General features: G+C 50.6%; 1 protein-coding gene across 8 annotated transcripts in view; it reads right to left on the minus strand.

The window, feature by feature from the left end:
* The window catches only part of PKNOX2 (PBX/knotted 1 homeobox 2), a 265,040-nt gene that overhangs the window by 46,490 nt on the left and 201,976 nt on the right, over positions 1 to 16,574 (minus strand). For all 8 annotated transcript variants that reach the window (XM_029957419.1, XM_029957420.1, XM_029957413.1 and 5 more), the window contains one exon: positions 551 to 722. In XM_029957419.1, the coding sequence (XP_029813279.1) occupies positions 551 to 722 (172 nt within the window). The remainder of the gene's footprint in view (positions 1 to 550; positions 723 to 16,574) is intronic.

Raw genomic sequence — 16,574 nt, forward strand, 5'->3', positions numbered from 1 at the left:
TGATCAACTAGATGATAAATGGGGTTTACAGACTGGTCTGTGTCCCCCAGATGGACAGGACATCTGCGGGCCTTCTCGACATGACTAAGTCTCCAGCTCTCCTTCTCTGTTGATGTGTTTGTATATGCTGTGGCCTTCACCCTCTACACTGTTGCACACCAGCGATCAACTCGTCTGTGGGCAGCCCGAGGCAGATTTAATAACATGCTGGACGCCAGTCCTCAGAGCAGCGACTCCAGACTTTCTGGCTCCTATGCCTCTCCTTCCCTCCTGTCTGTACTGCAAGGGGTGCTGGGTAGTGGGATGTTGGTGCCACAATGAGCAGAGAAGAAAAGGCCTTTGGCCACAAGACCAGGGCATGCAATTCTTGGTTTCAGGAACCAGAAATGGTTCTCAGCTGCTAGATGGGTGCATCTAGTGCCTACACCATCCTGGGCACCACACATTTTCTGTTGAATGGATGAATGAATAAAAGGATCATTTCTAGGGCATTTAGAGGGATCAGAGGGTAGGAAGACCCTAGCCAGGGTTGGGGTTGGAGGGTCTTTACCAGATTGTCCAATTCAGGGTCATCGCTGAAGAAGGCTTTGTGCTCCTGCTCCTGCTGGTGGACAAAGTTCTCGATGTCCACATCAAAGCTGGCGGAGGTGATGCACTCAGAGCCCTGGGTGGCCTGTTCACATTTCTCAAACAGCAGCGTCAGGAGCGGGAAAAGAGGGTGCCTGCGGGGACATCAAGAACTCACACATGCGCACATGCAGAGACCTGCTGCTGGCTGGGCTCAGAAGCCACCAGGGTCCCTTTCCCACATTCCCGTCACTCCTTCTCCCAAGGTCCTACTTCTTGAGAACATCCCGAGTCCCCTTGCCAGCCTGGATGACAGCACTTCATACCGTGGCACGGAGGACCCAGTCTCCTCATTTCTGAGGCCATAGAGGGCTCCGTTCTTCCCCACTGGGTGTCTGGTACTTCTCTCTTTGCTCAGATAAGCTGCATGGATATTTGGTGAGAGATGACGGGTATAACTTACTTCAAAGAAATAAGTGTCCATTTCTGGCGCAGGGTCAACCCGGGAAGGAAATGTAGGAAGTATCCAGGCAAGTACTGGGCATGAGCGATAGTGCTTGGTCACAGACCCATTCGTGGCTGTCTGGAGCCAGCTGAGGGCAACAGATGTGCACACTTGTGTGTCTACAAGTGTATGCAGGGAGACAGGTGTGAGCTGGAATATTCGTCCACGCATGGTGGGTGGGTGTCTCCCCCCGTCCAGAGTCTGCCAGCTGACTCAGTTTAGATCAGATATCCCCGTTACATGTGTAACGTCTTCCTGCACCTTTTTGTCATCATACACACTCAGCATAACTGTGATTCAATGACTATCTGCACCACTGTTTTCTTCCAAGATTGTCCCTGTCTTAATGATCACGGTATCCTTAGGACCTTGCCCTGAGTGCTCAAAGCAGGCACTTACTAAGCATTTGGTGACTGATGACAAATGGCTATATGAAGACAGTGTGAGTGTGAGCATGTGTGGGTGTGTAGGCATCGGTCTGTGATGTATTATGTAAGCTGAAGCGCCTACCTGACTAGCTCTAAGGGTCTCGGGTTAGATATCACCGACTCTGGGACACTCCCTTCACTGCCCCTGCCCCTGCCCCAAGCTGGTGGCTCTCTGAGCTATTTGCTTTATTATCTGCCTTCCTCACCAGACTGTGAGCTATATGAGGGCAGGAACCAAGTCCACCTTATTCAACACTGGGTGTCCCAAGTCTAGAAGAGGTATGTGGATCCCAAATACATACTTGTTGCATATTGTATGTGTGTGTACCTATTTGCACTTACAAGTGCGTATCATTCTTATTTCCCTGCCGCATGTGTGAATAATTAGGTCTTAGTCTGTGTTCACACAGGTTGTTGACTTTGGACCCTCATTCCCTTCCACTATGATTCCAGAGAAAGCACCTGCCTATCCCTCTCTGGGTTCTTCCCAGTCCCCTGGGAGCACACAATCTAGCTCTTTCCTTTTGGGTTTAGCCCTGCTTGCTGGGCAAGGAGGAAGTATGTATGTTTGACTTGGCTCCCAGTCCTCGGCCAACAGGGATATTCTAGTCAGCATTGCTTGATAGAAATTTCTGCAATGATGGAAATGGTCTACACTCTCTTCTGTCCAATATTGTAGCCACTAATTACATGAAACCAACAGACTTAAAGTATGACTGCAGCACTGAATTTTAAATTTATGTAATTTCAGTGGATTTTAATGTAACTAGCCACATGTAGCTAGTGGCTACCACATTGGAGAACACAGTAAGTCTTGAAAAGGAAAACAGATCATGCTTTTTTCCTTCCAGTACATTACAAACACAGCAAGAGAAAGACTGAATATCCAGCCTACACAGTGTTTGTAGACAGGGGAACCCCTCACAGCCTGTATCGGGATTCTAATAATTCTGGGAAAAAGATGGAAGGTGCTTAGTTCCATCCACACTCATGCCTACATCCACTCGTCATTCTGCTCAGGCTCTGGGGCAGTGGGGGGATGAGAAGAGAGAAATTCCTGCTTCCTATGAGCTGCTTGGCATGGCCGCCTGTCCCTGGACACTATCTCCCGCCCCTTGTTTTGGGAGCTGATGCATAAACAGCTGGTCCCCCAGAATGCAGCCTAGGTCACAGTCTGGAAAGGAAAAAGGGTCAGTATCTAAGGACGGCGCACCTGCAAGTCCCCAGTTGCTAGATCTATTTGGCTCCCGCAGGAAGCCAGTAGGGAAAACAATGGGTTCGCTTACCCATCTGGTTGAAGACAAAGAGAAAACCAGGTGAAGGGGTTAAACTCCAGTGTAAGTCTTCATTTGCAGCCACTAATACCGCAGCATATTATAGTCTAATCTAACCTGATCCCAGTTTAATGCAAGATTCTCCTGGCCCTGAGTGGAATACCAAAGAAAGCCTCAGTGGCTGTAATTTAAGCAGAGCCCTGCAGTGGTTTAGCTGAGGGACATGAAAGGCAAATTCCAGACGGTGTTATGAATTATTGCGCCTTATGAACCTTCCTACTCTCAACAGATGCCTGCTGCCATTTAAACAGCCACTAGATCAATTAGGAATGAAAGGCACAAATCGACTCTGTACAAGGGCACTAAATTACCAGGAACTAATAATCCGCAGCATCGTGCCAGGTGCTGGGGGCGCAGCCCCCGCCCCAGCCCCGCAGCCGCTGCCGGTCACTGCACATTCCTTTCTCATGGGTTGCAGGGAGGGTGGGCAGCTGCTGAGTGGAGAGGGGATGGTCTCTGTGTGCGCGTGTCTGTGCACACATGTGCACTGGGGTTGAATGCAGGCTGTCCACGAGAGCGAGTGTGAGTGTTGTGTAAGTGTTCCATCCCGTGTGTTCTTGTTGTGGGTGTCTACACAAGGCAGCTATGCAGTATGTGTGCACATAGGGGTGTGTGTATGAAAGTGGGGTTCAGATTTTGCATGCTGTGAGTATAGCGTGCATGTGCCCTATGTTGTATGCAGTGCGTGTGCATGCAGTCTGTGTGAGGGGATTGTGTGTTCTGTGTACATAGCATGAATGCGCTGTGGGGTGGGGAAGAGGGAATTTGCCAGTGATGGAGTCTCCCAGCACTAGCATTAGTGGGGAGAGTAGTCTTCTTCGCCACTGTCCTTGCCCCTGCAGGGCAGAGAGTATTCCGGGAAGGCCTCTCTGAGGAGGTGACATTTAAGTTAAGCTTCAAATGATGGGGAGGCAGTCATGCAAAGATTTGAGGGAGGGGCATTCCAAGCAGGAAAAAAAGCAAAACGCAAAGGATAGGAATGAGCCTGGCACGTTTCTAGAACAAAATCCAGATAAGTGCGTGTGCAGCGAGGTAGGCAGGAGGGGAATGGAGGGAGATGAGGTTGAAGAGGTACGCAGGTGTGGTGGAGGCATTGTCACACATGCTGGGGAACAATGTGCATCTTCTAGAAGGAGCCACAGCCCAGGCCTTTTTTATAAACTTCTCACTTCTGGGTGTCAGATCTCCCCAAAATGTGTGTGTGTGTGTGTGTGTGTGTGTGTGTGTGTGTGTCTGGGGTGTTTTCTGTGGCTTCTGCTATCCCTCAGAAGGAAACACACTTTCGTTGTCACCTCCCCTCACCACCCCCCCCCCCACCATTTAATCGGGGGCCCCCGGACCACAGAACAGACCTCATGGATACTGGGATGGCCAACTTTCTCCAGCCCCTCCCTGCCTGGGCCACACCATCAGCTCCCGAATCTCTCTTCTCACATACCACCCTCCCCGGGTTCCTGCTTCTGCTCACTCTGATCCCTGGATTCCTGAGCCCAGGGGCTCAGATGGTACCTGGGCTTGCCCACAGCTTTTCTGTGCCTGATACCCAGGGCTGTCTGTGGCCCCCATGGTCTATCTGCCTGGATCCCTCGATACGCCCAAACTGCTACCTGCTACCTCAAGCATGGGAATGAGCGAGACACCTGCTCCATCTCCTGAGAAACCAGCTGTTTCCAAAGACCCAGCTGGGTTCTGTGGCCGCAGTCATGCCAGGGGCCCCCTTCTAAGGCTGTTCCCAGCCCAGCTCCCGGCCCTTTCCCTGTTGCCCAGACTATGCGTTGACCTATATTTCCAAGCCACCCTCCAACATCACCCCAGAAGGCTGGAGATGAGGCCGGAAGCCACCGTCAAGGAGTCCTTTCCAATAGCCCTTGCTGCAGGCTTGGGGAGGGGTGGAGTGAAATAGGGCAGGGACCATGGGAGTTGGGCATCTTAGCCATCAGGGACATGAATGGCCCCATCTGAACCAGGCAAGGGATGGGGAGAAGGATTTCCAGTTAGGTGTGGGATTTGCTTCTTTATTCTTGGCCTTCCCTGAGCTTCCGTTTGTCCAACTACAATGGGTTTTAAGAAATCCCTCTTCCCACTGTGCAGATCTGTCCCATTGTGGATGACTACCCTTCACAGGCTAGAAACAAGAATGCGGAAATCCAGTCCCCCATGCCCAGACAATGATGAACAAGATATGAAAGATGGCCATTAGACTTTATTTCCAAAGAGCGGAGGACATTTGACCTCCATAAGAGCTCACCTGCTCCCTCCCAGATCTTTCTCCACTCTTCTGCTCCTGTCGCCTACTGCCTGACCGCCCCCTCCACCCCAGTCTCTCTTAAGCCGTTCAAAATTTGGAGGAAATAAATCTCACTGCACTAATTCAGTGAGAGTTTGAGCCTCGTCAGTGCAGAACAAATAAAAGGAGTGAACTGGCATGACATTTTACTGCAGAAGAGAGGTCGTTTCCAGCCACTAATAAAAAGGATTTGACACAGACTAATAAAGAGAAATGAATTTCTCTAATGGCCTAATTTAGCACATTCAGCACTGTGCCTCTGCCTGGGTGCTGGGGGGCGGGGGGAGCCGTGAGTGCCGCGGAGCCGGGAGTGGGGGAGACGCGGGGCGAGGAGAGGGGGAAGAAGAGATAATCTCAAATAACATTTTATGATTTCTTTTCTCTTCTCTGAGTCCTTGCCCCCACCCCCAACCTCATCACCTCCCCTCAGGAGCATCCAAACCAAAATCAAGCTCAAGGTATGCAGTTTCTGTTAATGATCCAAAGAAATAAAGAACCCCTCTCCACAGACTTGCAGTCTTGTGCTAGCTTAAGAAGGTGATTAAACCGGATGTGTTGATTTCTACAGGGCTTTAAGTCATCATTTGGTTTAATTACTTCTGACATTTCTGCCTTTGTGTTTTTTACATCACCCATTTGCTGGCCTGGAATGCCCAGTTTGGGCTGCCCCCCAGAGAGCAGATTGGAGACGGGGCAGGATTTTGGCTGAAGCCCTCCGGCAGTGGTGAACGTCACTCTCTCTCTAGCAGCAGAGAGGCTGAGCCACCCCTCGCTCAAGCCCCGATTTTTCTTCAGGGCAAGGCAATCCCACCTACCCTGCCCCTCTCCTGGTGAGGCTTCTGAGAGCCTCCTTGGGCAGGTAGGTGAGGCTCAACACAATCCAGCTTATTCTTCTCTACCTCAGGACAGATACTCTTCTCTTTCTTTCTCTTTCTTTCTTTCTTTCTTTCTTTCTTTCTTTCTTTCTTTCTAAGATTTATTTATTTTTGAAAGAGAGAGAGAGAAAGAACATACCAGTGGGGAAGGGGCAGAGAGAGAGGGGAACAGAAGATCTGAAGCGGGCTCTGCACTAACAGCAGCGAGCCCCATGTGGGGCTCGAACTCATGAACTGTGAGATCATGAACTGAAGTTGAACTTGGACACTCAACCGACTGAGCCGTCAAGGCGCCCCAGGACAGATATTTGTTACATAAATTGACCTAATAGGTTTCCCTAACACTTCCAAAGGCCTCCAGGGATGGAGACGCCCACTTCCTTGGTAATTCGTATGCTTGTTGTAGTTGACTTTAAGTTCCCCCTGTAAGGCTGAAGCTTGTTAAAAGGATTCAAGAAAAGACAGGTGGACCCTTCTCTGTTTCTCTTCCTCTCCTTGGACAGCCTAGGGTTTTGGGAAAAACAAACAAACAACTTTGTAACATTTCTTCCTGCTTAGAGGACCAGAAATACAGAAACAGGGGCAGGAAAAAGTTAGAAAGAATGTAAAAATATAAAGCTTCAGGGAAGGTAACATGCAAAGAACACAAGAGACAGAGACAGAGAATAGGTATGTAGATGGAAACAGAGCACCTCAGACTGGGGGCGGGGGACTGGGTGAGGAAGGTAAGGATGGTCACACGCAGGGAGGCACATTAGTGTTGAGTTCTCTTTCTGGGTGATAAACCTTGTGATTCACAGTCATGCCACTCTGTCACTTCTGAACCTCTCAGCCATCCCTTCCCTTGTGACCTTGGCCAGGACTGCAGACCTCAATTATGGGTCCAGCCAAGTGTGTGGCAGCCTGCCTGGCTATCCACCTCCTCTCCCTGTCACTGACCTTGGAACCCCCAGGCCTGTCCTGCACCTCACCTCACAGTCCAGACTCATCCCGCTAGGGGGAAGATGGACAGAGGAGGCTCAGTATTGCCTCTCACCCCCTCCACCCCCTGAGCCCTGGCTATGTCTTCCAATGGGAAGTCAGAGCCTCCAAGGCCTGGATGGGATGAGGGATGGGCGGTTCGGAGGGTGCAATGGTTAGTAGGAGAGCCAGATTTCTGGGTGGAGATTTTCAGAGATGAGCCAGTGGAAGAAGAGGCCTGGTCAGGGTCTGACTTCTGCAGAGGATATTAGTCTACTGGCCAGTGAGGTGGTGTAAGGTGGGAAAAGCAGTGACCAAGAGGCTGGCTCTCCAGCTATCCAATGGACCTAGTCTCCACCCACAAATACAGGGCAGGTCTTGAATTACCAAAGGCTCAGCCCCCAACCCCCACCCCCGAAAATCCACCCAGGCACTGGCGTTTTGATCCTTTATTTCTAGTGCCCTAGGCCAGAGGTCACAGGAATCACAGAATCATAGACAATACCCTGGAGTCACTTTCCAGAATGGCCCCCTCTCTTTTTCTTGGGCATCTATTCAGGGCAGAAGGCCCATTACCTGTATTCTTTCTGACAGCTCTAGTGAAATTCCTCCCGGAGGCTAATGAAATAAAGTTCACATCCTCAGATGAACATTCCAGGTACATCATGGCGTGGCCTCAGACTTCGGTATTTTTTCTCAAGAGACTCAGCAGAGAATGTGCTGTTGGACAGACAACAGGTGGACTCGGGCCCCCTCATCTCTTCGCTCACCCCCTTCGCCGACTCAGGCAAACTGGACTTCTCACGGTTGCCTTTGTTCCTTCCTGCTGCACCTGGCACCTGAACTGGGCTCCCGGGGCCCCGCCTGTCCCTCTAATAAGCTTCAGAATCCATCTCAAGACGCCACCCACTCTACCAAGGCTTCCTGGTGGGTGTCTCCCAACGAGAGAAACCACTGCCTCCTCTGAAGCATCCTGGGAAATACTTTGGAGTTTCTATCTTGACCTCACTCACACTTCAGGGCGAGAAGCTCTGTGGTCAGAAATAAGCACAGACTTCAGGGTGAGAGGGTGGGTGTGCCTTTGGGGCAAGTTACTGAATTTTTCTGAGCCTCAGTTTCCTCTTTTATAAACAGGGATAATATCACCTACCACACATGTTATCACAAAAATTAAATGAAGAAACACGTAGAGTGTCTGGCACTTGGTAAGCTATCAATTAATGCTTGTTCCACTTCCCTGGAAAGGTGTGTGGGCACCTTTGTTATTCAGAGCAACATTGACACCATCGGCTCCAATAAATTTCTATTCCCATATCCACTGACTCACTTGGCAGGGAAAATAAGCCCACGTGCCAATTCAAATAGAGGCACAGAAAGAGGAGGAGGAGGAGAGGCAACGTACAATTTATCAGAACTCAGAACCTCTTTTTTTTTTTTTAACCAAAAAAGCACTGCCAGTAAGAATTTATTTTTATTTCCCTTATGACACTCATTAAATTCTACTAACTATAGTTGTTTGTTCACAGATCTGTCTTCCTCACTGTGTGGTGGGCTGCTCTGGCCCATGAACTTGTCTCCTCTCTTTTTGAATTCCCAAGGGACATGTACAGTGCCTGGCACACAGCAGAGGATCAATAAATATTTGGGTGAATCAATGAATGGGAACAGAGGAACTATGGGAAGGAAGGTTCTAAGACACAATCCTGAAGTTCTTTTGGGCTCAGAATCCATCTCTACAGCAAGATTCAGATAAAACGTTGCCATCTGGCAGCTTCTAGCTACAATGGCTACAAAACGACCTGCCTTCCTTGGGCTCTGCTGGGTGTGTGTGGGGTGGGGGCTGGCAGGGTCCTGGAGGGAGGGGGCTGAGTGTGAAGGAAGAGCTCACCCAGCCCTCCATTTCTCCTCCCCTCGAAGGCACCAGATGGAGAGAGCAGAGTGGGGTGGGGGAGAACGAGCCAGCAGCTCCTGGTTGGATATATTTTTACCTCAGGTGTGACGTTGAAACCATGCGGGTGTATTTTTAGTCCTGCCTAGTGGGTGGTGTGCTCGCCTGGGTTGCCTTGGAGAGGACTTCTTCTTGTTACTAAATTGGAATCGCATCTGCTAGGGTTCCTGGGCTCCAACCAGTTCTCCTCCCCCAGGTGGGTGGATAGGTCCATTCTTGGCAAGGATGGGGCCCAGCGCAGGCCACAGTCTGCTCCGTCCCCATCCTTTCATGCCCCCGCCCCCACACCCCTTCCTTCTGGCACATTAAAAAAATAATAATAATAAATGTGAAATCTCAACAAAGTGATTGTTAAGGCTAGTCTGCAAGGGCAGGACTACAAACCACCTAAAAGTTGAGACCTGCTGAGATCTCACGTTCAGCCCTTTCATTGTAAGGAGAGGTGTCATACCCAAGGTTAGCTAGTGAAAGGCAGTCAGAGCTTCGGTCCAAGTCACCAGAGATAGAGGCGACCCCCAACAAGGACACATGGTCTAGGGGAAGGGGTGTTGTGGGGAAGGCGCTCTGTCCATTCTGACTCGGTCACTGGTGGTGACGAAACACACACCCACACACACTTCGTGGCCCTTTGTAAGTTACAAAGTGTTCTTCCGTGTGCTCATTGCGTTCAAACACTCGATATTCTTATTCCCATTTTACCAATTAGCAAATGGAGGTACATGTGGCTAAATAATGATATCAAGCTACTAAATGGCTGAGTTGAGATTTAAATCTGGGAATCCGAACTCCAAATTTTGTGTTCCCCTCTCCTATCTGTTATTTTTGAACTATTAGTGGAATCACTTCCTCCTCCTCCCTTTTTCTCTTTTCCTCTTCTGCCCTTGAGTCACATGTGTCCTTGGGGTCAAAGAACTGAGCTGCCATGTCTACCCTTCAAGCATCAAGATCATTGCAGCACAAGAGAATCTGTCTTATCGAAGGAGTTTCCAAAAGAATCTTCTCTCATAATAATAATACTTCGGTGTGTTTGGGGAGAGCTTCAACATTTTTACAGCTCTTTCAGTTTGTCCTTTGATGCCTACCCTGTGAGGTAGGATGAGCTTATCTAAAGAGGTGAACCGATTTGCCCAATGGTTGAGTAAGAATTGGGACTGAAAACTTAGTCTTCTGTTCTTTCTGCTTGACCATGAAATGGACTAGAGCTTGAGAAGATCTAAGAGTGGCGCCATGGTCAAAAGAAAGGCAAGGGGTCCCTGGGCAGCTCAGTCGGTTGAGCATCCAACTCTTGATTTCGATTCGGGTCACGATCTATGGTTCTTGGGATCAAGCTCCACGCTCACACGAGCCTGCTTGGGATTCTCTTTCTCTCTCTCCCTCTGCCCCCTCCCCTGCTCACTCATGCTCTCTCTCTCAAAATAAATAAATAAAACATTTTTAAAAAATTTAAAAGAAATGCTGAGAATGAACTGAGGGTTGAAGGGGAAGGGGGAGGGAGGAAAAGAGGTGGTGGTGATGGTGGAGGACACTTAAGGGGAAGAGCACTGGGTGTTGTATGGAAAACAATTTGACAATAAAATATTATGGAAAAAAAAATTTGAAAGAAGGGCAAGACTCGCTCAGTCCAGCCCTGGTGAGAAGCCCTCGGCCACATGAGCCTTCACAGCCCCAGCTTGCTGGCTCTCCTCCCAGTCCACCCCCCTTTGTTCGCACCAGAGGGATGCCCCGTTGCTGGTGGTCTTCCCTCTTATAAGGGAGGCAGATCCAGTCTAGTACTTAACACAGTAACTACTCACAAATGCAGCCACCATTTGCTGTGAGCTTCTACGTGGCAAGCACTGTCAGCTGTTAGCATCGGTTATCTCCTTTAATCCTAACATAACCTTGTGAGGATGAAAGTCGGTGGGTTCCAGGCTCCTCATATCTTATTGGCATGCCTCATCTTGGCGGGATACCTGGACTTCTCGGCTCTGCTTGGGCCAGGCCGGTGAGCTGTGGAAGCAGCAGGACCCACAGCCTCCCAACACGGCACACCTGCTCCCTGGACCAGACAGCTGCAGCCCCCGTGCCTGCCAGCAGCCTGTGCAGAGGCCGTGCGTGGGCTGGGGGCTCTTCAGATGCCGGCAGGAGGGGCCGAGAACAGGATTTGTCTGGGGCCCGGGGAGAACTGAGCATGGTTTTACTCTCAGATTATGACTCCAACAGGATCACTCCCCTGACTGTAGTCAACAGCTGAAATGTTATCTCTGATGCCAGTGAATCCAACTGCTTGCAAGAGCCCGGAGTCGGCTGGAGCCCCCAGCCCACAGAGCCCAACCCAGAACGCAGCCAGGAACATCTGCTCCCAGCAGCCGGTCTAGAAGCCCTAGCATGAAGCATCTGGTCCTGCCTTTTCTGCCTGAGGTCGCTGAATTTCTCCTACATCTCTCTCAGGCCACCTCACCCAGCACATTCCAGGAATGACCAAGCACAGTGCCAGGAAAAGCATAGGGTTAAGCTCCCGGGTCAACTCACTGGAGCCGGGACACCCTTTGGTCACAAGGTGGAGGCCTTCCCTCAAAGACACTTCATTAGGATGTGCCAGTTCCCAGGGTCCTTCCTGGCCAGGCAGCTGCTAAGGACGTTGGTCACAAGAGGACCCAGCCCCTCTGTCCAGCCCCCAGACTTCGGGGGTCCCGCCCACCCCATTTACCAGCTCAGTTATCATTCTCCTTGGGTTTCACCTCCCTGGGGAAGAGCAGTGCAACTCTCCCACACTGCACTGTAGCCAGAAGCCTCACAGTCAAATGTGCCAAGTTTATATTAGAGGCACTCTCTTTTTCTATCCTTCTCTTACTCCCTGGACTGATTCTTCTTTATCCAAACCCCTCTTGGAAGTTGACATGAAGTTTGACACATAGCAGAGCTCACTACATGCTTAACTGAATTGCAATATGGACACCTCTTGACCGGAGGGGGGGCTTTTTCCAGTCCTGCTTCCGGCTGCCTCACCTCTCAGCATTTCTAGCATCTTCTAGCCTGACCAACCCCTGCTTGCATTTCCCCAAACATCTGACAGCAGCTAACATGTATAGAGCGCTCACCAAATGCGGGACTCTTTGTCAAATATGTAACGTGCATTCTCTGATCGATTCCTCATAACAACCCTGATGAAGAGATAGTACCAGTTTACAGATGAGGAATCCGAGGCCCAGAAAGGCTTAGTGCCCAGGGTGGAGCCAGAATGTAAACCCAGCTGATCTAAAGGTAAAGGCCATGTTCCTAACCCTGAATTCCACCAGACTGCTTCCCATCCTGAAAAGGCCATGGGGACACATGCTAGCCCCTCTGGCTTCAAACATCCTGGCCTCACCCGCACCCCACGCAGCAAACACCGATCTGTGTGTCAGGTATTATCTCGTATTCTCTAATTTTAGTCTAGCTAGAACTATTTTCTTTTTTTTATTAAAAATTTTTTAAAATGTTTTTTTATTTATTTTTGAGAGACAGAGAGACAGCACGAGCAGGGGAGGGTCAGAGAGAGAGGGAGACACAGAATCCAAAGACAGGTCCAGGCTCTGAGCTGTCAGTACAGAGCCCGACACGGGGCTCCAACCCACGAACTGTGAGATCATGACCGAGCTGAAGTTGGATGCTTCACTGACTGAGCCACCCAGGCACCCCTATTTTCTTTTTTACAGTTGAGAAAACAGAGGCTCAGAGAGATTAACTCACCCAAGGTGACAAAGCTAGCGATCACCAAGTCTATTTCTAGAGCTCCGCACTGCCCAGCTCGGCCATTCTCCTGCATCCACACCTCTAACTCTGGGGCTGCTGAGACCAAGCCCGGAGCCTCGGTGACCTTTACAAGGGCGGTTTCAGTAGAGCGATCCAAATGCTGCCACTGCCCTGTTCCGATCTGTCCCCAAATGAGTGTGGATTCTAGAGGGACCCAGTCTGGATGACATGGGAACAAGTAGGGCACAGACAGGGCCTTAGAAATGTGTATTGCTTTTAGTGAACAAGAACCGGACCCCAGCACGAGCTGCCCGGGGTAGTCGTGCATGGGTAGAAGCTCTGAATTTGTGGCTGAGAAGAGGGATGAGGCCGTCCTGAAGGCCTAGAAGTGCCACAGGGCAAGGTGAAGATTTTGGAAGCTGGGACGCTTAATTTTCGTTAATGGGTAAAACCAGGAAGGGCCTGGCATCCACTTACAGAAAGTGGGGATGTTGGGGTGAAGATGGGGCTTTGCTCAAGCAGATGGGAAGAGACGAGCAGTGCTGGGTAGAAACTAGGAAGGAGAAAACTCACTGCCTCAGGGTTAAAGGTGAAAAATAACAATTGTGAACACCTACTCTGCGCTGGGCACTGTTTGAAGTATTCAATTCATTAAGAGAGAACATTTCAAATCTAGAACCCAGGAGAAGACCAGACAGATCCATGAGGATGATGGAGAAATGTAGGATCATGGCTAAAGGTATGAATGAAACCATTCCGAAGAATTGGTTATAAGATGTACTGACCTTGTCAAAATCAGAAGACTGTGGGCCTTGTAACTTGCCTACCTGGGTGGGGGTTGTACTTGGGACAGGCAAGAGCCCACTGGGTACCCCTCTTTGCAGCTCTGTTCAGGGGCATTGGTAGTTTGAAATGGGCCATGGTGCGGCCACCTGGGTGGCTCAGTTGGTTAAGCATTCGACTTCAGCTCAGGTCATGATCTTAGAGTTTGTGAGTTCAAGCCCTATGTTGGGGTCTCTGCTGTCAGCACAGAGCTGGCTTCAGATTCTCTGTCTCCCTCTCTCTCTCTCTGCCCCTCCTCTGCTTATGCTCTCAATCTCTCTCAAAAATAAACACTAAAAAAAAAAAAGAAAGAAAGAAAGAAACAAACAAACAAACAAATGGGCCACAGTAGGAGCATTTACACTGTGGAAGTCAGCGAATGCTACACCCCAGGGCTCTCTATCACCTCGCCCCTGATAGCCAGCACGGCAGCCTAGAACTCTGGTATATTTATGAGGTGCTGCCTAGTCTAGTTAATAAATCCATTCAGCAAGCTCCAGTACATACTCTGTCCAGGCTGCTGACTCTAAGATATTGTATAGGGCGCCAGGGCTAGATCGATGAATAAAGCAGATATAGACCCTGCCCTCATGGAGTTAATGATCTAGTGGGGGAAATAGAAACACTGTTAATGAAACCAATTCAATTGTGAGCCATGCCACAGAAGAGAAATATGGGGGTGGGGAAGTGGGCAGCAGCCAGCCACCCTTTCCACCTGCTCCACAACTCGCAACTTGACTCTTTAGCGTTTTGAATGCAGACGCAAAGCACACTGCCCCGCCGCTCTCTCACTGCTCAAGCCTGCAGCCTGGCATTTCCTATCAATAGCCGGTAACTTCTGCGCTGGGTGGGCCCCTTCCCCAGTTCTTGGAGAGCTTCTCAGCCTCGTGGGGGAGAACCAGCACCTTAGCTGAGCTTTCTCAGCAAAGTCAACCTCCTCCCCTACTCGCACCTGGCCAGGCCTAGCTCCCTGCCACTCTTCTTGCTCCCCAGGACATCATGGTTTCCATGGGAACCCACCCACTTCAAAGGGGAACGAAGGAGACTGGAGGGGAGGAGGGAGAGTGAAAGCTGGATTAACCCCACCCCCCGGCCCTGTCGCTGCGTGCCTGGCCATCTAACCACCAGGACCTGGACAGCACCTAACACCATGCTTCCGCATGGAGGGGTGCGGTGGGGCAGCCCAACCAAAGTTTGAACTTCTGGGGGGAAAGCCCCAGGGCTGAGGTGGGGGGCTAGGGAAGGGGAGGACAGAGCTAGGTCCAAACGTACGGTGGATCTCCCTGCACAGGGCCTCCCCTCCTCAGACACCCCTCTCAGCACTGTTCTTGGGCCACAAACACAATTACCCGCGATGTGCATCCAATCATGGGATCTGTTCGGATTAGACTGCAATCATTAATCTGAGTGGGAGCTCTGGTTGCCTTGCTGATTAGCCCAGATGATGCTCTGGTATGATCCAATTAAAGACAGACTGCCTCCCCTCTCCCCCACCACACACACACACACACACACACACACACACACACACACACACTCCACATCAGAAGGAACCAATACATTTCATTAACACGTCCTCATACACAAATAGAACCTCAGGGGCACTGGCAGGCTCCCTGGGCTCACAGGCACACCCCTCCTTTTTGTCACACTGTCCCCCTGCCACCCTGCAGAGGCTTGGTCTGAAAGGGGCCCCCTCCGCCCTTCCTTCAATCTGTGGTTCTGGGAGGGGCCACAGTGGGGGTCTCCCAGAAGTCAGCGCTGGGCACTAATCTGAATCGAAAGAGTCTTGTTACATTTATTGACATAAAATGCTGACTCCCTGATGTGCTTTGGAAGAGCCAGGCTGCCCCAAGGCAGGCAAATCTAATTAAAATTACCCGACCCTTCAGGAGGCTGAGCTCCCTCCTGGGTCATCCTGCAATGGCTGTTGAGAGAACAGCTGGTACTAATGGGAGAGGTGTGGTTGTGGGAGAAAACCCCAGACCCCTGGGGCAGGAGGGACTTCGGAGAAAAGCCAGGCAAAGGTGCTGGCGTCAGCTCCCGGTTGTCCTGAGATGCTGGGCGGCCATGTTTGTCTGGGCAATTGATGGCAACCAACCTGGTATTCCTTCTTCACGGTCAGACAGCTGCAGAGACAATTTGGGCAAATGCTGAGGGCTGCTGGGGGCTCAGCCTGGTGGGAGAAGTAAAGCTCGGGTGTGAAGATGAGTGGGAAGAAGTGTTGGTTGGAGTAGTGTCTGTCTGGGCCTTTATGTTTCAAGTGACATCATGATGAATGGCTCCCACGGAGAGGTGACCCACATCTCCTGCAGGTTGGCCTGGGGGCTAGGTTGTGGAATGAGCCTGGGTACCTTGGGAAGGGCTAGGGAGCTCATCTGTTTTGTGCCACAGAGCCAGGTGCTTACATGAGCTCCCCCAATGATCTACTGAACCTCCTGGTTAGCTTCGGTCATGACACTAAAGCTCACAGAGATTAGTACACAAAATGAGGCGGGACTCAAGCCTGGGTTTCCAGAAACTTGTTGTTATATCACGAATCAGGGGCCTTTTTAGACTATGATCTGTGCTCCCTACAGGTCCCTGTCCTCTCTCTGAGAAGATGCCCAGGATGATGCACACGAGGTGTGAGCAGGGCCTAGAGTCTGTGTCTCTAAACAGCTCCCAGGGCATACAGTGCTGTTAGCCCCTGGGCCACACTATGAGTAGCAATCATCTCCACGGGGCACGATGGCTGTGACCCCAAGCCATTGGACCATCAGGTGGTTTTCAGACGCCATGGTACTCTCCCTTCTCACACCCCCCACAAAAGCACAAGCCCATCTCACAGTTTACTTTCCAGGTGGTTGTTCAGCCTCATCTCTCCACACCAGGTGCTCTGGCCACTGGCCATTCTGGGAACACACAGGCTCGGCTCAGTCTGGAAGGCCCTACTCCAGCCCATTTCTCCTCCCGGTGGACCCTCTTACTAGCCTTTAAGATCAAATTCAAATATTCCCTCCTCAGTGAAGCCTTCACTGTTAAAGCTCTGACCACGCTGTGTTGGTGTCTCGTCTGCCTATCTATCTGCTCCCGGAGAGACGGGGAAGAGCCCCGTCTTGCTTTGCTTTGGTAGGTTTGCCCTCTCTCACCTG

This window comes from Suricata suricatta, chromosome 11 (genome assembly GCF_006229205.1).
Source record: "Suricata suricatta isolate VVHF042 chromosome 11, meerkat_22Aug2017_6uvM2_HiC, whole genome shotgun sequence".
Lineage (NCBI taxonomy): Eukaryota > Metazoa > Chordata > Mammalia > Carnivora > Herpestidae > Suricata > Suricata suricatta.